The sequence below is a fragment of the Lithobates pipiens genome, unplaced genomic scaffold (genome assembly GCF_037356315.1).
Source record: "Lithobates pipiens isolate NorthernLeopardFrog02 unplaced genomic scaffold, aLitPip1_a1.2 Scaffold_10, whole genome shotgun sequence".
NCBI classification, from domain to species: Eukaryota; Metazoa; Chordata; class Amphibia; order Anura; family Ranidae; genus Lithobates; species Lithobates pipiens.
In genome coordinates, this window is record NW_027507686.1 from 50,028,433 (window position 1) to 50,053,380 (window position 24,948).

The window sequence follows — 24,948 nt, forward strand, 5'->3', positions numbered from 1 at the left end:
ATCTTGGACAAGAGGTCAACTGTAAGTAAGAAGAAATTATAGGCAGGGAGTATCGTGTCCATCGTTGGCGAGTGATCTGATGTGGAATACATGCGGGATAGAGCATCAGGTTTACAATTCTTGGCTCCCGGACGGTACGTGATATGCATTTGAAATTGGGTGAAGAAGAGAGCCCATCTGGCTTGTCTAGGTCTGAGACATTTAGCTGTTTGGAGGTATTCCAAATTTCTATGATCAGCGTAGATAAGTATAGGGTGCGAGGCTCCTTCCAATAGATATCGCCATTCTTCCAGGGCCAGTTTAATAGCAAGGAGTTCCCAGTCCCCTACATCATAGTTCCTTTTTGCTGGGGACAACTTCCTGAAAAAGAAGGCAACAGGATGCAACATGGCTGTGGTTCCGTTGCGCTGAGAAAGGACTGCCCCAACCGCAATCTCTGAAGAATCGACCTCCAACACATAAGGCAGGGCTGGGTCGTGATGACAAAGAATCAGGGCAGAGGTAAATTGCTTATTGAGTTTGTCGAAACCGTTTGTGCTGAGGGGGACCACATAAAATGGCTGTTTTGCTTGGCGAGTTGTGTGATAGGTGAAATTATTGATGAGAAGCCTTTGATGAATCTTCTATAAAAATTGGCGAATCCCACAAACCTCTAGGCGCTCTTACGATCCGAGGGTACTGGCCATTCAAGAACTGTAGTTACCTTCTGGGGGTCCATGGATATGCCAGAAGTCGAAATAATGAGGCTAAGGAATTGTATGGTATCTTTCTCAAACTCACATTTTTCAAGTTTGGCGTAGAGTTTATGGGCTTGGAGGCGGAAAAGGACTTTTCGCATGTGGATGTGATGTGCCTCATCATAAAGAGGTCAAGAAAATCCCAAAAGATGTCGTTCAAGTGTTGGAAAGTTGCTGGGGCGTTACACAGCCCAAATGGCGTGACCAGATACTCAAAATGGCCAAACCTAGTACGAAAGGCCGTTTTCCATTCACCGTCCTCTCTTATACGTATTAAATTGTAGGCCCCCCGTAGGTCCAATTTTGAGAAGACCTTGGCAGTATGGAACCTCGGAACAAGCCCAGGGACTAGAGGCAACGGGTATCGATTCTTGATTGTGATACTGTTCAACTCTCTGTAGTCGATACATGGTCTTAAAGAATGGTCCTTGTTTTCCACAAAAAAGAGTCCAGTGCCAGCAGGAGAGGTAGAGGGCCAGATGAACCCTTTCCTAAGATTGTCATCAATGTATTTTCAGAGAACTTCTAATTCAGGCTTAGAGTGGGAAGATCCTCCCAAATGGTATTTCAGAACCAGGAAGAAGCGCAATGGGGCAATCATACCGCAGGTGAGGTGGTAGGGATTCAGCCCCCTTCTTGTCGAAGATGTCCAGGAAGTCTCTGTAAATCTGGGGGAGAAGAGTGTTGTCATCTGCGGAAAGGGTTTGAACCGTCAAACAGGCTTGTTGTGGAGACAGTGGTGTAAGCAATAGGGTGAGCCGAAAGACACAACTTCAGTGTACCAATCTGTGGCTGGTGCTATCGAAGCCATGGTAACCTCAAAATAACCTGAAAAATGGGGGAAGAAATCACATCAGGCCGAAGATATTCCCAGTGGTCTGCTTTGTGGTGGCCAATATGAGGGTGGTCTCATGGGTTACTGGACCCGAGGTTGGTGTGGAGCCATCTGCCAGATGAACGGTAAATGGCTGGGGCTTCTTGCATAGTGGGATTCAATACTTTTTGGAGAAGTGGATGTCAAAAAACAGCTGCAAGCCCCAGAGTCAATAATGGCTGCTACTCGGATTCTGCAAAGAGAGGCAGAGAGTGAGATACGAGGATTTAACAACGTACCGCGGAACAGATGGGGGTTCGATCCACTTACCTGGCCTAATGGGACATCCCTGAAGAAAGTGACCCGCTCCACCACAATACAGGCATAGATTGTTCAGGCGACTGTGTTGTCGCTCTTCGGGTGTGAGGGGTGCACAAACTAAGCCTAATTGTATCTGTTCTGTGTCATGAATTGGGGTTGATGCGTGGGTCTTAAGTGTGGAGCCATAGGTACTTGTGGGAGCATTCATGTGGGACAGGCCATACCAGATCGTTCCCTGCAATGTTCTCTGAGTCTGCGATCAAGCTGGCCAACTGAATTGTAGATTCCAATGTATCAGGGAGCCCCACTCTTGCTAATTCATCTTTGAGGGGCTTGGACTGGTCCAAACGAAACTGATGGCGCAAGGCAGGATCGTTCCATGCAGTGTCTACAGCCCACTTGCGGAATTCCGTTACGTAGTCCTCAACGGGGTGTTTCCCCGTTGTAGAGAGGTCAACACTGTTTCGGCCGTGGTAGTTTGTTGTGGGTCCTCATAGAGTATTGCCATGGCATGGAGATGCCTCCTCACCGCCTGTTTTAACCCCATTTTTGCAGATAAACGTGCGTCAACCGCATGCATTGCATATGTTTGCAGCGCCTACCTGTTTGCTTGCATTCAGTAGTTATTGGGCAGTTTTTGCTATGGGTATGAAGCATGGTGACCCGCAGCCTCTAAGCACCACCATCTGCAGCCATTTGTGGCTTAAAGTGGTTGTAAACCCTTCCATATACCCAGCGAATTGACTGGCCTCAAATAATACAACAAATGCTCCTACATAAGTTGTACCTTTTTAACTACAGACATCTTTCCCCTAAAGCCATTCAAAGTGCACAATTTACACAGGATCTCTCAGCTTGGAAAAGCAGGGGGCAGAGAGCTGAAGTTACATCAGTGAGGTTAGCTCTGAGAGCTGACTGGTGGGAAGGGTCACACACCCTTCACACAGGAACAGAGCTGAGGTTGTCAATCAGCTGGAGGTCCCTCCCCGTCACCATTTTTTTCTTGGTATCAGGAAAACTTGTGAGAGGTGACTCATGCTGATAGCAGAGGAACAAAGCAACAGACAGAAATTACACTTAGTGCTCTGGATTCAGCCAAGTACACACTATAGAGCAGGGATCCTCAAACTACGGCCCTCCAGCTGTTGCGGAACTATGCATCCCATGAGGCATTGTAAAACTCTGACATTCACAGACAGGACTAGGCATGATGGGAATTGTAGTTCCTGAACAACTGGAGGGCCATAGTTTGAAGACCCATGCTATAGAGGGATATGCTCTGTTCATAGTTCATGTCTGAAGTTTACAACTACGTTAAAGCAGAGCTCCACCCAAAAGGGGAAGCTCTCCACTTGTCAGTCTCCCCCTTGGGGGGGGGGGGGCAGAGCAGGTACCTTGTTCTGAATTCGCCCCCCCCCCCCCCTCCTTCTTTCTCTGCAGCCAGCCCAGAGATCACAGAATGCCGCAAGGCTTCAATGCCAGTTTCCTTTAGTTGAGATGGCGGCGGTGGCAGCACCAGAGAGCCGACTGAAAAATGGGTTCAGGTAAGGACATTGCTGGATCCCTGGACAGGTAAGTGTCCTAATATTAAAAGTCAGCATCTACAGTGTTCGTAGCTGCTGACTTTTTTTTCTGCAGGAGCCTACAGCTCTTCTTTAAGATAAGACCACAATACCAATTTTTATTATACAGGATTTACAGTATACCACAAAAGTATATATTTTATTATATCTTTTCATGTGACAACACTGAAGAAATGACACTTTCCTTCCACTTACCCCTCCCCATGGAGCAGTCAAGACAGGTGATGCCCCCTCCTCCTGGGGCAGTCAGGACAGGTGGTGTCCCCTCCCCATGGGGCAGTCAAGACAGGTGATGCCCCCTCCCTCTGGGGCAATCAGTACAGGTCAGGACAGGTGTCCCCTCCCCCTGGGGCAGTCAGTACAGGTGATGTCCCCTCCCCCTGGGGCAGTCAGGACAGGTGGTGCCCCCTCACCCTGGGGCAGTCAGTACAGGTCAGGACAGGTGGTGCCCCCTCCCCTGGGGCAGTCAGTACATTACAGGTGATGTCCCCTCCCCCTGGGGCAGTCAGTACAGGTCAGGACAGGTGGTGCCCCCTCCTCCTGGGGCAGTCAGTACAGGTGGTGTCCCCTCTCTCTGGGGCAGTCAGTACAGGTGGTGCCCCCTCCCCCTGGTGCAGTCAGTACAGGTGGTGCCCCCTCCGTGCACACACCAGGTATGTCTGTAGCAGAGATTTCAGCAATGGATAAAGGCAGCGAGCGGAGCCGATCAGCGGTCCCGCCGGTCCCCGGGATGTCAGGTCCGGATCGCTGTCCCCTTATCATCACTCCCCCCCCCCCCCTCCTCCTCCGCCCCGCCCCCCGCTCAGGATGCTGCTGTGGGCGGGCCCCTAGCTGTCATCTCACTGATCCTCCCACGTTAGCCCCGCAGGCAGAGCGCCCTCTGGTGGCCGTTCCCCGCACACTGAAGCAGGGCAGGAGCTGGTCCTTCCTGTGGCTCCTCCGCTCCGCTCCACTCCAGAGCCGGTTCTGTCAGCCGCCCCCCTCCGCCGCCGTGTGAGTCTGCGCACCAGCCGGCTCAGCCCTGTGCACACGGAGAACGCGGCTCAGCCCGGACCCGGCATGGCTTCTGGGGACCTGTACGAGGTAAGCAACACCCCCACCCCCCTCTTCCTTCATTACCGAGCCGCATACAGGAGGGGGGACCATCGGTACACCGGGGGGTCTTCATTCCGGGCCTATCACCCGAATACGGGGGTCCGAGGACGTGCTGAAGGTTGTTATGATGAGGGGCGGGGAGTCCGGCCAGGATGGGGGTGTGTGTCATGGGCTGGGGAAAGTGGGGGGCTCCGAGCGCCCTTCAGTGCTGCTGGGACTGTGCACGTGGGCTGCCCGCAGGGACCCCGACACCTCCGACACCAGAACTTCTTCTAGGGCACAGCTGTCACTCATCTGTCACAACTTTATAAAGTCATTCTATGTAGATCTACACCCCATACTGTCCATACAGGAGACCCCCCTCCATGATGGGAGCCTGGCCACTGCACAGCCTCTTCTACATCACTCATCTGTCACCTCTATAAAGTCATTCTATGTACATCTACACCCCATACTGTCAGCATGTATGATGTGTCAGGTATTGCATGCTTCTGACATGTGCTTAGCTGCTGCACAACATCTTTTATATCACCGCTGTCACTCATCTGATAACTATATAAAGTCACTTTATTTAGATTTGTATCTATACTGTCAGATCTGATCCATAGAAGAGATGATCATGATATGCGATTGGCTGCTGCTGCAGAACCTCTTCTAGGTCACCGCTATCACTTTAATTAGATCTATACTGTCAGATCTGTATGATGTGTCAGGTATTGCATGCTTATGACATGTGCTTGGCTGCTGCTAAACATCTTTTTATATCACCGCTGTCACTCATCTGATAACTAAATAAAATCAAATTCTCTGGATTTATATCCATATTGAGTTTTCAGATCTTCCTCTTGTCTATAGAAGATGTCACCCTCATTGATGTGGCAGTGCTGGTGGTGATGTGCACTTGGTCACTGCTGAAGAACGTCTTCTAGGTCACCGCTGGCCTTTATCTGATAACTTTAAAAAATGACTTTATTTCAGTTTGTATCTATATTGTCAGATCTGATCCATAGAAGTGACGATCATGACGTGCGATTGGCTGCTGCTGCAGAACCTCTTCTAGGTCACCGCTGTCACTCATCATCCAACTTTTATAAAGTCACTTTGTTTAGATTTATATCCATACTGCCCATACGGCTGCTGCTGCAGAACGTCTTTTATATCACTGCTGACACTCATTTGATAACTAACTAAAATCACATTCTCTGGATTTATATCCATACTGAGCTTCTAGATCTTCCTCTTGTCTATAGAAGATGTCACCCTCATTGATGTGCCAGCGCTGATGATGATATGTGCTTGGCCTCGGCTGAAGAACCTCTTCTGGGATCGTCTGATAACTTCATAAAGTCCCTTTTTATTTAGATTTATATCCATATTGTCAGGTCTAATCAATAGAAGGGATCATCTCTACCATGATATGTGCTCGACTGCTGCTGCAGAACCTCTTCTACATCACCGCTGTCACTCAGCCTATAATTTTATAAAGTCACTTTAATTAGGTCTTTACTGTCAGATCTATCAACCTGTATGATGTGTCGGGTATTGCATGCTTATGACATGTGCTTGGCTGCTGCAGAACATCTTTTATATCACTGCTGTCACTCATCTGATAACTAAACTAAATAAATTCACATTCTCTGCATTTATATCCACATTGAGCTTCCAGATCTTCCTCTTGTCTATAGAAGATGTCACCCTCATTGATGTGCCAGTGCCAATGATGATATGTGATTGGCTTCAGCTGCAGAACCGACTCTAGGTCACAGTTGTCACTAATATGATATGTTTTTAAAGTCCCTTTATTTAGATTTATATCCATATTGTAAGATCTAATCAATAGAAGAGATCACCTCTTCCATGATATGTGCTTGACTGCTGCTGCAGAACCTCTTCTAGGTTGGGGCTGTCACTCGCCCAACTTGATAAAGTCCCTTTGTTTAGATTTCCACCCATCCTGTCAGATCTGTATGATGTTTCAGGTATTGCATGCCTTTATGATGTAATCTTGACTGCTGCAGAACATCTTTTATATCACTGCTGTCATTCGTAATCCAACTTTATAAAGTCACCTTAATTAGATTTACACCCAATGCTGTCAGATCTGTTAGCCTGTATGATGTGTCAGGTATTGCATGCCTTTATGATGTAATCTTGACTGCTGCAGGACATCTTTTATATCACCGCTGTCACTCATCTGATAACTATATAAAGTCACTGTTTCTGGATTTATATCTACAGTGTTTCACAAAAGTGAGTACACCCCTCATGTTTTTGTAAATATTTTATTCTATCTTTTTTCATCGGACACTGAAGAAATTACACTTTGCTACAATGTACAGTATAGTTGTGAGTGTACAGCTTGTATAACAGTGTAAATTAGCTGTCCCCTCAAAATAACTCAACACACAGTCATTAATGTCTAAACCGCTGGCAACAAAAGTGAGTACACCCCTAAGTGAAAATGTCCAAATTGGGCCCAAAGTGTCAATATTTTGTGTGGCCACCATTATTTTCCAGCACTGCCTTAACCCTCTTGGTCATGGAGATCACCAGAGCTTCACAGGTTGCCACTGGAGTCCTCTTCCACTCCTCCATGATGACATGAGGAGCTGGTGGATATTGGAGACCTTGCGCTCCTCCACCTTCCGTATGAGGATGCCCCACAGATGTTCCATAGGGTTTAAGTCTGGAGACATGCTTGGCCAGTCCATCACCTTTACCCTCAGCTTCTTTAGCAAGGCAGTGGTCATCTTGGAGGTGTGTTTTTCGTCGTTATCATGTTAGAATACTGCCCTGCTGCCCAGTCTCAGAAGGAAGGGGATCATGCTCTGCTTCAGTATGTCACAGTACATGTTGGCATTCATGGTTCCCTCAATGAACTGGTAGCTCCCCAGTGCTGGCAGCATTCATGCAGCACTCATACACTCATGCAGCCCCAGACCATGACACTCCCACCACCATGCATGACTGTAGGCAAGACACACTTGTCTTTGTACTCCTCACCTGGTTGTCACCACACATGCTTGATACCATCTGAACCAAATAAGTTTATCTTGGTCTCATCAGACCACAGGACATGGTTCTAGTAATCCATGTCCTTAGTCTGCTTGTCTTCAGCAAACTGTTTGCAGGCTTTCTTGTGCATCATCTTCCTTCTGGGATGACAGCCATGCAGGCCAATTTGATGCAGTGTGCGACCTATGGTCTGAGCACTGACAGGCTGACCCCCCCCCACCCCACCCCACCCCACCCCACCCCACCCCTTCATCTTCCGCAGCAATGCTGACAGCACTTCTGCATCTATTTCCCAAAGACAACCTCTGGATATGATGCTGAGCATGTGCACTCAACTTCTTTGGTCAACCATGGCGAGGCCTGTTCTGAGTGGAACCTGTCCTGTTAAACCGCTGTATGGTCTTGGCCACCGTGCTGCAGTTCAGTTTCAGGTATGGCAATCTTATAGCCTATGCCATCTTTATGTAGAGCAAAAATTATTTTTTTTTTTCAGATCCTAGGAGAGTTCTTTGCCATGAGGTGCCATGTTGAAATTCCAGTGACCAGTATGAGTGAGAGTGATAACACCAAATCTAACACACCTGCTCCCCATTTATACATGAGACCTTGTAACAATAACGAGTCACATGACACCAAGGAGAGAAAATGGCTAATTGGGCCCAATTTTGACATTTTCACTTAGGGTTGTACTCACTTTTGTTGCCAGCAGTTTAGACATTAATGGCTGTGTGTTGAGTTATTTTTAGGGGACAGCACATTTACACTGTTATACAAGCTGTACACTCACTACTTTACATTGTAGCAAAGTGTAATTTCCTTAGTGTTGTTACATGAAAAGATATAATAAAATATTTACAAAAATGTGAGGGGTGTACTTACTTTTGTGAGATACTATATATTGTGCTTCCAGGTCTTCCTCTTGTCTATAGATGTGATGGTTTGTGTTTGGCTGCTGCTGCAGAACTTCTTCTAGGTCACTGTTGTCACTCATCTGTCATAACTATAAAGATTCTATTTAGATTTATATCCATATTGTCAGATTTGATCCATAGAAGAGATTCCCCCTCCTGTATGATATGTGATTGGCTGCTGCTGAACCTCTTCTTGGTCACCTCTGCCACTCATCATTCAACTTCATAAAGTCACTTTGTTTAGATTTCCACCAATCAGATCTGTATGATGTAACACCTGACATGCCTTTATGATGTAATCCTGACTGCTGCAGGTCAGTTGTGATAACCTTATAAAGTCATTTTGTTTAAATTTGCTGTATATCCATACTGTTATATCTTATCAATAGAAGATGTCACCCTCCTCCATGTGTCAGTGCTGGTGAGGATATGTGATTGGCTGCCGCTGCAGAACCTCTTCTAGGTCACCGCTGTCACTAATCTGATAAGTTTATAAAGTCGCTTTATTTAGATTTATATCCATATTGTCAGATCTGATCAATAGAAGAGATCACCTCTTCCATGATATGTGCTCAACTGCTGCTGCAGAACCTCTTCTAGGTTGGTGCTGTCACTCATCCAAAGTCTTTTTTTTTTTTTTAGATTTCCACCCATACTGTCAGATCTGTATGATGTTTCATGCCTTTATGATGAAATCTGGACAACTGCAGAACCTCTTCTAGGTCACCGTTGTCACTCATCTGATAACTTTATAAAGTCACTTTTATTTAGATTAATATCCATTGTTAGATCTGATCGATAGAAGAGGTCATCCTCCTTCATGTGTCAGTGCTGGTGATTGGCTGCTGCTGCAGAATCTCTACATGGTCACCATTGTCAGTCATTTTGATAACTTTATAAAGCCACTTTTCCTGGACTTCCAGACATACTGTCAGATCTATATGTGATGTGTCATGTGCTCCATGCCTTTATCTAAGCTGCTGTAGAATGTCTTTTAGATTGCTTTCACTTATCTAAAAACAATATAAAGTGAATTTCTCCAGATTTATGTCCTTATTGTGCTGTTAGGTCAGCCTCTTGTCGATAGAAGTGTTCACCCTTCCTAATGTGTCGGTGCTTCTGGCGTGTGGTTGGCGGCTGCTGCAGAACCTCTTCTAGATGTCCTCTGTTGCTCATCTGTCATCACTTTATAGAGACCCTTTATTTAGATTTACACCCATACTACCACTTTAAGCAAGCTGCTAGCAGGCTTTCAACAAGCTTCAAGAAGTGCTGAAACCTGCTAGCAGCTTGTTTAACACTTGCTTACTGGGCACCTAAACCCTTCTCATTTCCAGCTTTCAGCGCTGACCCACTTTGAATGACAGTCATACAACACTGTACCCAAATTACATTTTTATCTTTTTTTTCCCCCACTAATAGAGCTTTCTTTTGGTGGTGATCACCTCTGCATTTTTTATTTTTTGTCAAAAAAATTTAAACAGATCAAAAAATAAATAATATATATATATATATATATATATATATATATATATATATATATATATATATATATAATATATTTTGTTAGAAAATTTTGCAAACAGGTAATTTTTTTTTCTCTTTCATTGATGTACGCTGATAGGGTGGCACTGGTGGGCACTGACAGGTGGCACTGAAGGGCATTGATAAGTGGCATTGGTGGGCACTTACTCGGATCGGTGATCACCCGAGTCTTGGTGATCACAGCACGCACCTCGTGCGGGAAACGCGCAAAGTGGAGGACATCCTATGACGGCCTCCCGGAATTTCAGGTCCGCACTGTAGCCGTCATTCGGCTATAGCGTGGACCTCAAGTGGTTAAAGTGGCAATTTAGTACTACCATTAGGATCTGTGCTCAACATTTACAAACTGGAGCTGAATAGTAGTTTGGGACAACGTAGCCACACTTGGGCAGCAGCATTATCTGGAGAGGGTAATGTAAAGCCGATCATACATGGATCGAAATATGGGCAATTCAGTAGAAACCAAACCAAATTGGATCTCTGTGTAGCCCTCTCTGTTCAGCAGAAGCCAGTCGCTTCTGACAAATGGTCCTCCTGGGAAATCAGTGCTTGGGCAGCGCATGCAGTTACTGGCTGCAGCGCTGATTAGTGTATTTGGACAGTGGGGGAGTCCCGCTTTCAAAATACAAAGACACAGAGGGAGGATTCCTCAATTCACCTTGAGTATGTGGATGGGGAAATTGACTCAACTAAGCCATTTAGATGGATGGATTCAAAGATTTAGATGAATTATACATACAGACTCATCTCAAAAAAATAAAAATTTAAATTGTATTTCATTCAATTAAAAATTCAAAAAGTGAAACATTCCATATTATATAAATTCATTACACACAGAGGGATATATTTCAAGAATTTTCTTTCTTTTTTAATTTAGATAATTATGGCTTACAGATAGTGAAAACCCAAGTTTCAGTATCTCAGAAAATTAGAATATTGTGAAAAGGTTCAATATTGTACACTAATCTTCTAATTAACTCAAAATGCCTGTAAAGGTTTCCTGAGCCTTTAAATGGTCTGGTTCAGTAAGTTCCACAATCATGTGGAAGACTGCTGACCTGACAGTTGTCCAGAAGACAGTCATTGACACATTCTACAAGGAGGGTAAGTCACAAAAGGTCATTGATAAATAATCTGGCTGTCCACAGAGTGCTGTATCCAAGTATATTAATGGAAAGTTGAGTGGAATGAAAAAGTGTGGTAGAAAAAGGTGCACAAGCAACAGGGATAACCAAAGTCTTGAGAGGATTGTGAAGCAAAGGCAATTCAAGAATTTGGGGGAGATTCGCAAGGAGTGGACCACGGCTGGTGTACGTGCTTCCAGAGGCACCAGATACAGACGTATCCAGGACATGGGCTACAACTGTCGCATTCCTTGTGTCAAACCACTTCTGAACCAGACACAATGTCAGAAGTGTCTTAACTGGGCTAAGGAGAAAAAAGGACTGGTCTGTTGCTCAGAGGTCCAAAGTCCTCTTTTCGGATGAAAGTAAACTGCATTTCATTTGGAAATCAAGGTCCCAGAGTCCGGAGGAAGAGTGGAGAGGCACAGAATCCAAATTGAGATCCAGTGTGAAGTTTCCACAATCGGTGATGATTTGGGGAGCCATGTCATCTGCTGGTGTTGGTTCACTGTGTTTTATCAAGTCCAAAGTCACCACAGCCCTCTAACAGGAAATTCTAGAGAACTTCATGCCTCCCTCTACTGACCAGCTTTATGGAGGTACGGATTTCATTTTCCAGCAGGACTTGGTACTAATACTTGGTTTACTGACCATGGTATCACTGTGCTTGATTGGCCAGCAAACTCGCCTGACCTAAACCCCATAGAGAATCTGTGGCGCATTGTCAAGAGGAAGGTGGGACACCAGACCCAACAATGCAGATGAGCTGAAGGCCGCTATCAAAGCAACCTGGGCTTCCATAACAACTCAGCAGTGCCACATGCTGATCACCTCCATGCCACGTCACATTGATGCAGTAATTCATGTAAAAGGAGCCCGACCAAGTATTGAGTGCATACTATACTGTACATGGACATACTTTTCAGTAAGCCAACATTTCTGTATTAAATCTCTTTTTTTTTTTTTTTTTTATTGGTCTATATAATATTCACATTTTTCTGAGATACTGAATTTAACTAGCTATAAGCCATAATCACTGAAATTTAAAGAAAGATATATATCACTCTGTGTGCAATGAATCTATATAATATGAGTTTCACTTTTTGAATTGAATTACTGAAATTATTTTTTTTGACTTGCACCTGTACGTGACTAACAAATTAAAGTGGACCTTCCGCTCATTGGAATCCTCCCCCCCTCCGGCGCCACGATCGGCACCTTTCAGGGGGGAGGGGGGTGCAGTTACCTGGTTAATCCAGGTAACTGCACCCACTTCCGGGATAGCTCTCTGCGGAAAGGGGCGTAGATCTACGCCCCTTTCCGAAAGTCCCCCGCTGCCTGCTGGGAAACACACAGATCCCAGAGGCAGCGGGTCCATCCTTATTGCGCAGGGCGATTCGCGCATGCACAGTAGGGAACCGGGAAATGAAGCCGAAAGGCTCCACTTCCTGATTCCCATACCCAAGATGGCGGCGGCAGCACCCGAGTGACGATCGAGAGATCGGCTTCGGGTGCCGACATCGCGGGCGCGCTGGGCGGGTAAGCGTCCTTATTTTAAAAGTCAGCAGCTGCTGTATTTTGTAGCTTCTGGCTTTTAAAAAAAAAAAAACGGCGGACTCCCGCTTTAAAGTTGGTATTGAATTGCACTGTAAATATACTGCCTCCCTATATATTGCAATGTGCTGCAAAAACTGTTGACGCTATATATTTCCTGAATAATAATAATTCCAGTTAACACCTTTTTTATAAGCAGTTACAACTGTTTTTTTGTTTCCTTTGGCATAAAGGTTTTTCATAAATGAATAAACTCAATTTTGCTGGACAGCTTGATCTATTAGAGAACATTGAAAAATAACAGATCTACTGGCAAGATCAACAAGTATGTTAAAGGGTGGAAAACCTAAGACTGTGGTGTTGATGCTGACGACAAACTGCATTACATACAGTACAATTTGTCATTTTTGTTTTACTTGCCTATAGTCCCACTTTGAGCCTTTTTGTAATTTCAGTGTTTCTAATGTGTGCATGACTGTTGCTGCTGCAAAACCTCATATAGGGCACTGCAGTCAATCATCGAGTAAATTTATAAAGTCCCTATCTCTGAATTAACAATCATACTATCAGATCTCTCTGCCTTTTTGTTGTGTTGGGTATTACATAGGTTTATAATGTGCACTTGGTTGCTGCAGAGCCCCTTCTAGGTCACCAATGCCAGTCATCTTCCAGCTTTATAGTTACTCCTTCTTGGATAACAAGCAGCTCCCCCGTCAGGTCTGCCTCTTGTGATTTGGAGCCTGTGGCCTTTTTGATGTTTCAGGTGTTACATTTCCTATAATGAGCGATTGCTCGTAGGGCAAAACTGCATGGGACTGCTGCAGATTCTCATTGCTGCCAGAGGTCTTCCACTTGATCTCAATGTAAGCCTAAGTTATTCTACCACTGGCAAATAGGAGCGTTATGTTGTTAAAGCGCTTTATGTGATTACAATACATTAGGGCTCTTTCATACTTGTGCCGTTGTGATGGCACACTATCCACTTGAATAGGTTGTGTTCGGTGGCACTACTGCTCAACCAATGCGAAATGTGGTATAATTTTGACATGCTTCCTGGTAAAATCAGATTTGTGCATGCTTCCTGGTAAAGCCTGCTTGCCCGTGTAGCTAGGCTCGGGCGTGCTTCCTTTTTGTAGCTAGGCTCGGGCGTGCTTCCTTTTTGTAGCTAGGCTCGGGCGTGCTTCCTTTTTGTAGCTAGGCTCGGGCGTGCTTCCTTTTTGAAGCTAGGCTCGGGCGTGCTTCCCGGTAATGCTTCTGCACTTATGCCTGCACCTCTTGCTGTCAGGCCCCTATCATATTTCTAGGATTATAAAGTAGGCTTTTGATCAATCGCTCATTAGAGGTGCAGGCATTGACTCGGCATGTATGTTTAGTGAATGATCACACAGTTCAAAGCAATAATTTAATATTGAGTCACGCTTAATATGATGTCCATAATGAATCAAAAAAAATTGTGAAAAAATTAATTAACCAAAGTATAAAATGAAATCCACACGTGATGAAGTGATAAAGTCATAAAGTCTTTGGTTGAAATTCATTAACATCCACCACCATAAGAAAAGTATCCTCTGTGAAATCATCATCGCCTGCAGAAATGCTTGCCAGCTAGTGTTGATACCTTTATTACAGGAGGGCTTGGATAACGGTTGGGTGACAGTGTTATATCTGTCACCTCATCCCTTATTACAGGAGGTCAATCGTGCGTGTGGCTTAATACCCAGCCGGGGCCTTGATAATGTCTATGGATCCTCTTATATCAATCTCTTGGCAGCGATATCACAGGGGTATCCCAGGCTCCACATACAGTAGTGTAAAAATGTAACCACTTTAATATAAACAAATGCAACTATTGCACTTGCATTGTATCGATTGTTTAAAATTCCCTAAAATAGAAGCGCCAGCCGACACACAAACAGCAACTCACCCTTCCGGGATACCATCGATCGCAGTGACGTCGGCACGTCGCACACCCTACATGTTTTGTTATAAGTTGATGTCTTCTGGGGTCACACAGGATGACTTGAATCTTTAGTGAATTAGTTCCTTAGTAACTCAGCAGCAGCTATAAATTACCGAAGTATGACCACTCCACTTGCAGTGTCTGTATAATTCGGTTTCTCCCGGTATGACTCTTCAGAATCTTATTAGTCAGCTGTCAGTCTACAGTGGGTATCTGGGCCCCTATCTTGGTATACCAGAGTCTAAGATTTGCCAACCAGTCCCCTGCATAAAGACTTAAAGGGAATCTTTCTTGAGAAAAACATGGAAGGCTGCCATGTTCATTTTATTCTTCCATGCCATTTTAAGATGAAATGTATTCCATGTAGTTATCAGGCAAGGATGTTCTCTGTGTGTGGTAAAATGTTGCTCTCCACCTTCTTTGAGCTGATTACCTTGAAAAAAGAGTGGATTCAGAACCCCTCCCCTGATCTGCCATGGTTTTTTATGTGATTGTACACAAATTAGAGGGTTGACTTGAAAGCTGGGCAATTAACATTTTCAGTAGATGGTCTTCAATGGCAGCCTCCATATTTCCCTCCATGACAGATGCCCTTTTAATTGATAAATCATTTAATTTGGTATGTATTATGTTTAACCTGTCTTGTTTCATCATGCTTTTATAGGCTTTTGAATTATTCATTGTGTCTAATGAGCGTAGTTAGCCTTCCTGGTGGGCCATTCTCAGCCAGGGTTTCATGGAATGCTATGGTTCCTCCAGTGGTTTCTAAGGGTTAATTGAGCTGTGGCTGATTGGCCTTCCATTTGATGGTACCTGCATAGTTCCTGGTCCTACACCACTTGCCAGAGTCATGACACCAATGAAGATGAGTTGAGGGTTAACAAGACCTGAACATTATTTCAAGGGTTCCCATAGAGTAAAAAGGTTGAGGAAGGCTGGACTAGACTGTAAACCTTGTGTACTGAATTAAAATTTAAGGAGGCTCGATGAGTCAGATTTTCTTCTAACAGAGGTTCAAATCTCTAATCTCTCAAATAAAATTAGCAATATAGAATTTCCATAGCATTTCAACAATATTTGTCAATTTTCAGTATACACCCTACATCAGGTGTCCCCATTAGTGTACCCCCCATTAATATGGGTGTCCCTATTGGAGTTCCCCATTCCATTTGGTGTCCTCATCAGAGGGTTGCCTTCCATTAAGTGACTCCATCAGAGTGCTGCCTCCCATCGGGGGTCCCCATCGGTGTGCCCTCTTTCCATTGGGGATGCACATTTGTGTGCCCCCTTTCCATCAGGCATCTCCATCGGAGCACCCCCTTTTATCGGGTGCCCCCATTAGATCACCCTCTTCCATTGTCCCCATCAAAGCCCCCTCTTCCATTGGGTGTCCCCATAGGGGTACCCCCTTCTATTGTGTGTTCCAATCAGAGTGTCCTCATTGGAGCACTCCCTTCCATTGGGTGTCCCCATTGGAGCACTCCCTTACATTGGGTGTCCCCATTACATCAGATATTCCTATCATAGTACCCCTTCCATTGGGTGTCCTTATCGGACCGCCATCTTCCATTGGATGTCCCAATCAGAGCACCACTTTCTATCGGGTGTCCCCATTGAAATGCCCCCATCAGAGTGCACTCTTCCATCAGGAGTACCAATCGGAACACCCCCATCTATCGGCCATTCCCATCAGAATGCCCCATCGGAGCGGCACCTTGCATCGGGTGTCCCCATCGGAGCGGCGCCTTGCATCGGGTGTCCCCATCGGAGCGGCGCCTTGCATCGGGTGTCCCCATCGGAGCGGCGCCTTGCATCGGGTGTCCCCATCGGAGCGGCGCCTTGCATCGGGTGTCCCCATCGGAGCGGCGCCTTGCATCGGGTGTCCTCATTGCATGGATCCCCATGGGAGAGCCCCCTTCCACAGGGTCTCCCCATCAAAGCACCCTCTCTGATCGGTATTCCCATAGACGCACCTTCTCTGATCGGTATTCCCATAGACGCACCCTCTCTGATCGGTATTCCCATCGTAGCACCCCCTCCCATCGGGTATCCCCAGTGGAGCACCCCTTTCCATCGGCACACCTTCTTCTATTGGGTATCCCCTATGGAGCACCCCCTTCCATTGGGTATTTTCAATCAGATGCCCCCATCAGAGAGCCCCTTTTGTACCTTTCTCTATCTCTAAGCAGGTAGATGGCGGAAGCAGACTGCAAGTCTAAACAAAAAAGTTGCCCTTCAACCAATTGTGATGCTGGCAGCGACACACACACATAACGACATCATTGGTTGTTGGTATACCGGCAGCTCTATCAACCAATCACTGAATGGAGGGGGCTCCGATGGTGGCTGGCTGGTTGGGGGTCAGGAACAAACTGTCCCTTGGTCTGGGTCTTAGTCCGCCATTTAGTAATGCCTGCTTTATAGAAGCATAAAATAACACAACCAACACAATGGTACATTTTTAATACAAAGCACAATACTGAACTTGGCAAAAAAAAAGCTCCATTTGTATTCCTCATTTGTAGTTTACATTTTTCCAAGTGAAATACAGAGAAGAACCCTGGGTACAGATATCAGTTGATGTTCTGAACAAGTAATTATTTCAAGTAATTTAACAGAGTGATGATCGGTGTAAATGTTAAATGATAGTCTTCCCTGCCATCAACGCTATACGATTCTTATAGGCACAACCCCCCCCACCCAGATAGTATGGCTGCTGAATCACTGACAAGGTGATGTGTGTCTGTTGATATTTCAAGTAATAAAAGAGGACAGCGGGATTGATTTTTAACCTTAAAATGTTCTGTAAGCGTTCTAACAGTCTGGGGAAAAAAATCTAGTTGGTTATGATCAAATATATCATAGAAACAGTTTACTGTTCCAACTGGTTAACCACCTGAGCGGTTTCACCAGATAGCTGACCTGCCCCAGACGATGAATATAGTATGATCGAGGCGCTCGAATCCGGTGTAATGATCACTGTGCCTTTTGCTGCAGGGCTGATGTTTAAAAACTGGAGACAAAAAAGGTAGAGATTACACACAGCAACCACTTAGGTGCTTACTTCTATTGGCAATCCTACAGAAGAAATCTAACAGATGACATCTAATTGGTTCATTTGGGCATTGCATCTACTAATACCTTTTTTTTTTTTTTTTTTTGTATTTGAAAAAAGAAGTCTGGCCAAAGCTCTTTTTTTTAATTTTTTTAATTTTTTATTTTTTGGCCACGCATGTCTTCTGGGTCACAGCAGTACTCTTACGTTTGCTCTCCTGTGTCCCCGAGTCAGATTATAGTGGGCTTTTGCTCCAGGCTATGGAAGGATCCTGACAATATTGATTGACAGCTGGCTCCACCTCTCAGAGTGCAACTGACAGCCCAGAGGTAGCTGCGTCCACCCTCTTCCAGCTTGGTGCTCAAGTTGGCGTTGGAGGAGCAGAGCGGAGAACCATACCTGGCAGTCACTGCACTTAGCTCTGGGCAGATGGAGAAGTGAGTGATCAGTGGTCATGTGATTGCTCAGTTCTCGGGCTTACAGTGCATCTGGAAAATATTCACAGCGCTTCGCTTTTTCCATGTTTTGTTACAGCCTTATTCCAAAATGGATTAAAATTATTATTTTCTTCAAAATTCTACAAACAATACCCCATAATGACAACATGAAAGAAGTTGGTTTGACACTTTTTTTTATTTTTTTTACACTGTTCTAAAAAAGGTAAAATAAGAAAAAAAAAATTACCGTGCCCCGCCCCACCGAGCTCGTGTGCAGAAGCATCCGCATATGAAAACCAGTGTTCAAACCACACGTGAAATATCGCTGTGATCGGTAGAGCGAGAGCAATAAACCTACCCTAGACCTGTAACTCAAAACTTGCAACCTGTAGAATTTTTTTTTAAAACTAGATTTTTAAGGGTAAAAGTTTGTTGCCATTCCACGAGCGGGCGCAATTTTGAAGTGTGACATGCTGGGTATCAGTTTACTCGTCGTAACATTATCTTTCACAATATAAAAAAAAATTGGGCTAACTTTACTGTTGTCTAAAAGGGAAAAATAACACAAGTGAGCCCCCAAAGCTGCATAACCCATAAGTATACAACAAAAGACAGGAAATTTCCCCAGGGGTTTTTTAGCAGCAGAGAGTTGGTGTAAAAATAATTGATGTAAAAAAATCATTTATTTAACAAACAATGGTAATTCCAAATGAACAATAATACATCATCCATATAGGTAGTGCGACAAATACAAACATGGAACATCACTCATAACAAAAAAACTCTATTTGTACAGGCATGGTTTGCCAATTGTATTGGTAACATATGTATCCACATGAAAAACCCCGATGCATTTCGATTGCGATTTCCGGTCTCTTCAGGGGGATTTATATTCTAGGGAAATGTCAAAATATCTAATTAAAGACTTTGGACAATATAAAAATGTATATAGGTATAATATTTCAAGTTAAGCAAAATTATGTCTCCATGCATATAGAGATATAGTTACCAATGGGTGTATGAGGACATGAAGACATGTCGCATGAACCGGCATTGCAGGATTATAGCCATCCAGTGATCCCATCGCTGCCACATGTTCCCCCCCGCGCCCTCTTTCCATCGGGGATGCCCATTGGTGTGCCTCCTTTCCATCAGGCATCTCCATCGGAGCACCCCCTTTTATCGGGTGTCCCCATTGGGGTGCCCCCATTAGATCACCCTCTTCCATTGAGTGTCCCCGTCAAAGCCCCCTCTTCCATTGGGTGTCCCCATAGGGGTACCCCCTTCTATTGTGCGTTCCAATCAGAGTGTCCTCATTGGAGCACCTCCTTCCAGTGGGTGTCCCCATTGGAGCACCCCCTTACATCAGATATTCCTATCATAGTACCCCTTCCATTGGGTGTCCTTATCGGACTGCCGTCTTCCATTGGATGTCCCAATCAGAGCACCACCTTCTATCGGGTGTCCCCATTGAAGTGCCCCCATCAGAGTGCACTCTTCCATCAGGAGTACCAATCGTAACACCCCCATCTATCGGGCATTCCCATCAGAATGCCCCATCGGAGCGGCGCCTTGCATCGGGTGTCCCCATCGGAGCGGCGCCTTGCATCGGGTGTCCCCATCGGAGCGGCGCCTTGCATCGGGTGTCCCCATCGGAGCGGCGCCTTGCATCGGGTGTCCCCGTTGCATGGATCCCCATGGGAGAGCCCCCTTCCACTCTGGGTGGGTGCATAGTCCACTGAGCTTACAGGGGGCCACGTTTTGGGACCCAGAGAGGAGGATGGGGGGTAAAACACCTGCAGATGGACATGCAAAAAAACTTTTTGTAAGTCATCATTAAATAATATTAGGGGGAGTATCTAGAAGTGCTTGGCAGCTATAGGCTTATTACTTGGTAATGAATGGCTTCATATTGTAAAAGAATTAAACTAGTTATACATAGCATGGCGTAGTTTATTCGTTAGTTATATTGATTATAAGAGGGATTAGCCAACAGTGGAAAAAAAGGTGGGTGAGGTGTGGAGATGTGATAGGTGAAGTGAAAATGCATGATGTGAGGTACACTGATGACTGGGCAAGAGGGGTGTGAAAGTGAAAACAGAACAAAACCAAACCAAACTACTGAAAAAGAAAACTGAAACAACAAAATTGGAAGTGTGAAGTGACAAGTATGGGCAACTAGTTCTCAAGGGTCTAGCAGTAACGGTGTTTAGACAAATGGGTGGCTTCCTCAATATCTCTAGAATACAAACTAAAGTTCAGAGAGTTCCCGTCTCCTCGTTTTCTCAGATCAAATGTTCCCAGAGATCCAGAAAAAATAAGTCTCTCTCTCTTTCTGGCTTTGGACCAATTCTTGTCTCAAAAGGTGATATCGGTGGTCCCCATGGAAGAGCGAGGATTAGAGTTTTATTCAAACCTTTTCACGGTACCAAAACCAAACTGAGATGTCAGACCCATTTTAGATCTCAAAGATCTAAACCGGATTTTGAATATCCGCTCTTTTTGCATGGGGTCAATCTGTTCAGTGGTCTCAATTCTACAAGGTGGAGAACTGCTAGCGTCAATTGACATCAAGGATGCTTACCTCCATGTACCTATCTTTCCCACTCACCAGAAATATCTATGCTTCGAGATAGAAAATCTTCATTTTCAGTTTGTAGCTCTGCCTTTCAGTCTAGCTACTGCACCTCGAGTGTTTTACAAAGGTCTTGGCTCCCCCTTTAGCCAGATTTAAGGGTTCAGGGTATAACGATTCTAGCTTACTTAGACAATCTACTCTTGATAGATCAGTCAGTAGCCCACTTAAACCAAAGTTTGGTCACCACGGTCAGCTACCTGGAATACATAAGGTGGATTCTCAACCTAAAGAAATCTTCCTTAAAACCATCAAGGAGATTGGAGTGCTTGAGTCTAATCATAGATCAAAGCAAAGAAGAATCATTCTATTCAATTTTGCATGAGATTGTTGGGAAAGATGATGGCTTCATTCAAGGCTGTTACTTATGCTCTGTTTCATTCAAGACTGCTGCAAAACAGTATCCTGTCAACTTGGAACAAGAAGGTCAAAGCTCTAGACTTCCCAATGCGTTTATCTCCAAAAGTGCTTCAAAGCCTCAGTTAGTGGTTGATAACCAAGAATCCCCAAAAAGGAAAATCCTTTCTAGAAATTACCTGGGAAATGGTAACAGATGCCAGCCTTCTGGGCTGGTTAGCAGTCCTAGAAGAAGCGTCTGTCCAGGGAAGATGGTGCAAATCAGAAATGACCTTGTCCATCAATATTTTTGTGATTTGGGCAGCTCGCCTGACCCTGTAAAGCCTGGATGCTCAGATTACCGAATTGTCCTGTCCTGATCCAATCCGACAATGCCACAGCAGTGGCCTATATAAATCAACAAGGGGGCACAAGAATTCATGCGGCCCAGAGAGTGGTGAATCATATCATATCCTATCTTGGGCAGAAGACAACATTCCTTGCCTATCGGCAGTCTTCATTCCAGGAATAAAGAATTATAGGCAGACTACTTGAGTCGCCAACAGTTGTTCCCGGGAGAAGGGTCTCTTCACCCCGACTTCTTTCTATCAATATGTGGAATTCCAGACGTGGATCTCTTTGCATCCAGGTTCAACAAAAGATCAACAACTTTTTGTCAAGGACAAAGGATCTGCTGGCATTCAGAACAGATGCCTTGGTTTTTCCGTGGGATCAATTTTCATTGATCTATGCGTTCCCTCCTGTTCTGCTTCTTCTGCGACTTCTTTGCAGGATGAAGCAGGAAGGGAAGGAGATGATTCTTGTGGCCCAGGAGATCTTGGTATGCAGAGATCGTAAAGATGGGGGGGACCCATGGACCCTACCACCACCACCAGACCTTCTCTCGCAAGGTCCAGTATTCCATCCTACCTTACAAACGCTAAATTTAACGGTTTGGCTACTGAGACCCACATTCTGAAAGAGAGTGGACTGTCAGAGTCTGGAAGACATATGTCTCCTGGTGTGAATCCAGGGTTTGGCACCCCAGGAAATAAGTCGTAGGCAGGATCCTTGAATTTCTACAGATGGGATTAGAAATGAAGCTGGCCTTGAGTACTATCAAAGGCCAGGTGTCAGCCTTATCGGTATTTTTTCAACGACCACTTGCATCGCACTCTCTGGTTTGTAGCTTTATTCAGGGGGTAATGCGGATTAATCCTCCAGTTCGGTCACCCCTGAACCCTTGGGACTTGAATTTAATCCTGTTGGCATTACAGAAACGGCCTTTTGAGCCGATACAAGATATTCCCTTGGTTCTATTGATAAGGAAATTTAGTTTTTCTGGTTGCCGTATCTTCTGCAAGATGTGTATCAGAGTTGGCTGTTCTTTCTTGTAAAGAGTCATATTTGATTATTCATAAGGATAAGGTTGTATTACGTCCTCATCCTAATTTCCTACCGAAGGTAGCGTCAGGTTTTCATTTAAACCAGGATATTGTTCTGCCTTCATTTTTTCCAGAACCTCGTTCTGCGGAAGAAAGGTCACTATATTCTCTTGATGTGGTGAGAGCAGTCAAGGTCTACTTGAAGGCAACTGCTCAGATTCGTAAAACAGATGTTTTGTTTGTGTTGCCAGAAGGTCCTAAGAGAGGACAGGCAGCATCAAAATCTACAATCTCTGAATGGGTTTGTCAAGTGATTGATTGTTCAAGCTTATGGTTTAAATTGGAAAATTCCACCTTTTCATATTAAAGCACACTCCACTAGAGCTATTAGTACTGCCTGGGCAGTGCATCACCAAGCCTCCATGGCTCAAATCTGCAAAGCTGCAACTTGGTCTTCAGTCCATACATTTACCATATTCTATCAAGTGGATGTAAAAGGTCATGAGGATATCTCCTTTGGGAGCAGGCTGCAGTATAAGTCCTCTAATCTGTTAGTGCCCTACTTTTGTTGTGTCTCCCTCCCTTCAGTTGGCATTGCTATGGGACATCCCACATTGTAATTACTCTGGCTCTGTGTCCCGTGATGTACGATAAGAAAATAGGATTTTTAAAACAGCTTACCTGTAAAATCCTGTTCTTTGAAGTACATCATGGGACACAGAGGTCCCTCCCTTCTTTTTGGTATACATGTGTATTGCTTTGCTACAAAACTGGGTGTCAGTGTCCATCACCTGAAGGTGGCCTATAACACACATAGTAACTACTATGGCTCTGTGTCCCGTGATGTACTTCAAAGAAAAGGATTTTACAGGTAAGCTGTTTTAAAAATCCTATATTTTCACATGGTCAGTTAACCACTTCCCACCCAGCCTATAGTCAATTGAGGGCCGGGCAGTAGCTTTCCCATCCTTCATATGACGTTCAGGAAGCACTTATTGCGGGGCCGTGCAATGGCGCAATCTGTTACTGGCTGTGTCCATGGGACACAGCTGATGACTGATCAGTGTACCATCTCGCTGTCGTTACTATATGACCGCCGTTACCAATCACAGCAGGTCACATGACAGTTGTACACAATGGATTGCCTCCTTTTATGCCATCCATTGTGTACAATTGTGTTACTGGATGTGATTGGTCAATTTGATCACATGGTACAGATGGGGCCAATCACAGCCCATCTTTAGCATGTGATTAGCTTTGACTAATCGCAACAAAACAAACTGATTTTGTTTTATTTAGCAAAATTCTGGCTTAGAGCCATGTAATTTACTGCTATAAGCAAATATAATGTGTGTAAAAAAAAAAAAAAAAAAAAAAAATCCCCTGATCACTCACCTAGAGTAGTACAATGTTACTATGGTAATATTATTATATTACTCTGGTCAGCTTGTTTAAAAAAAAATATAACTTATTTTTTTCAGTACTGTGTCCCTGATCATGATTATTTCTTCATTTTCCAAAAAATTATGACAAAAAATGACATCTTCAAAAAACCTGCAATGAATGAATGAATAACTTGTATAGCGCTACAAGGAGCTTTTGCCGCCAGTGACCATCTGGGTCTTTAGAAGAGATGGGTCTTGAGCTTCTTCCTGAAGGCCAGATGGTTTTCTTCTGAGTGGATGTCCGTGGGTAGAGCGTTCCATAGCCGTGGTCCTTGGACTGCAAACCTTTGTTCGTCTTTTAATTTATAATACAAAGAAGAAAAATAAAGTGCAGCGCTTGTTCAATAAATAATGATTAAATAATCGCACAAGTGAAACGTGCAAAAATGGTGACAATCCAAAACCAAAATAAAGTGGCATTCAAACGAAATCAATATTAACATGTAAATGTGCAATAAAAAAATAAATAATAAAAATTAATTGATATGTGAGTCCATAAATCATAAATAAATGTCCATAGAAATGCCCAGTATCTGGGTTATGGTGTTCAGCTGCTGTTAGTTGTTTAAGTTGGGATATTTCTACTGTCCTGGCATTTAAGGGCATCATTTTAGGGCATCAAGAAATTAGATGATCAATTTTCAGATATATGTCATAGTTTGTGGACTGTATAGCCTTCCTGCAAACTAAAAAAAATATACTCCTGATTTGTGTTATTTTCACCAAAGTAATGTAGCAAAATAAATTTTGGGCTAAATTTATGAAGAACAATTATTTGTTTGCAAAATGTTATAACAGAAACAAAGAAAAATGCATTTTTTTTTTTTGTTTAGCAAAAATAAAAAACCCAATAGTGATTAAATACCACCAAAAGAAAGCTCTATTTGTGTGAACAAAATTATAAAAATTTAGTTTGGATACAGTGTTGCATGACGCGCAATTGTCATTCAAAGTGCAGCAACTCTAAAAGGTGAAATTGGCCTGAACAGGAAGGGG

The 24,948-nt window shown here is 44.2% G+C and overlaps 1 protein-coding gene across 1 annotated transcript in view; it reads left to right on the forward strand.

The window, feature by feature from the left end:
- Nucleotides 1–4,325: 4,325 nt before the first annotated feature.
- CDYL2 (chromodomain Y like 2) overlaps nucleotides 4,326–24,948 on the forward strand; it is a 153,391-nt gene continuing 132,768 nt past the window's right edge. Inside the window, exon 1 of the mRNA XM_077454563.1 lies at nucleotides 4,326–4,538. Within this exon, the coding sequence (XP_077310689.1) occupies nucleotides 4,515–4,538 (24 nt within the window). The 5' untranslated portion in view covers nucleotides 4,326–4,514. The remainder of the gene's footprint in view (nucleotides 4,539–24,948) is intronic.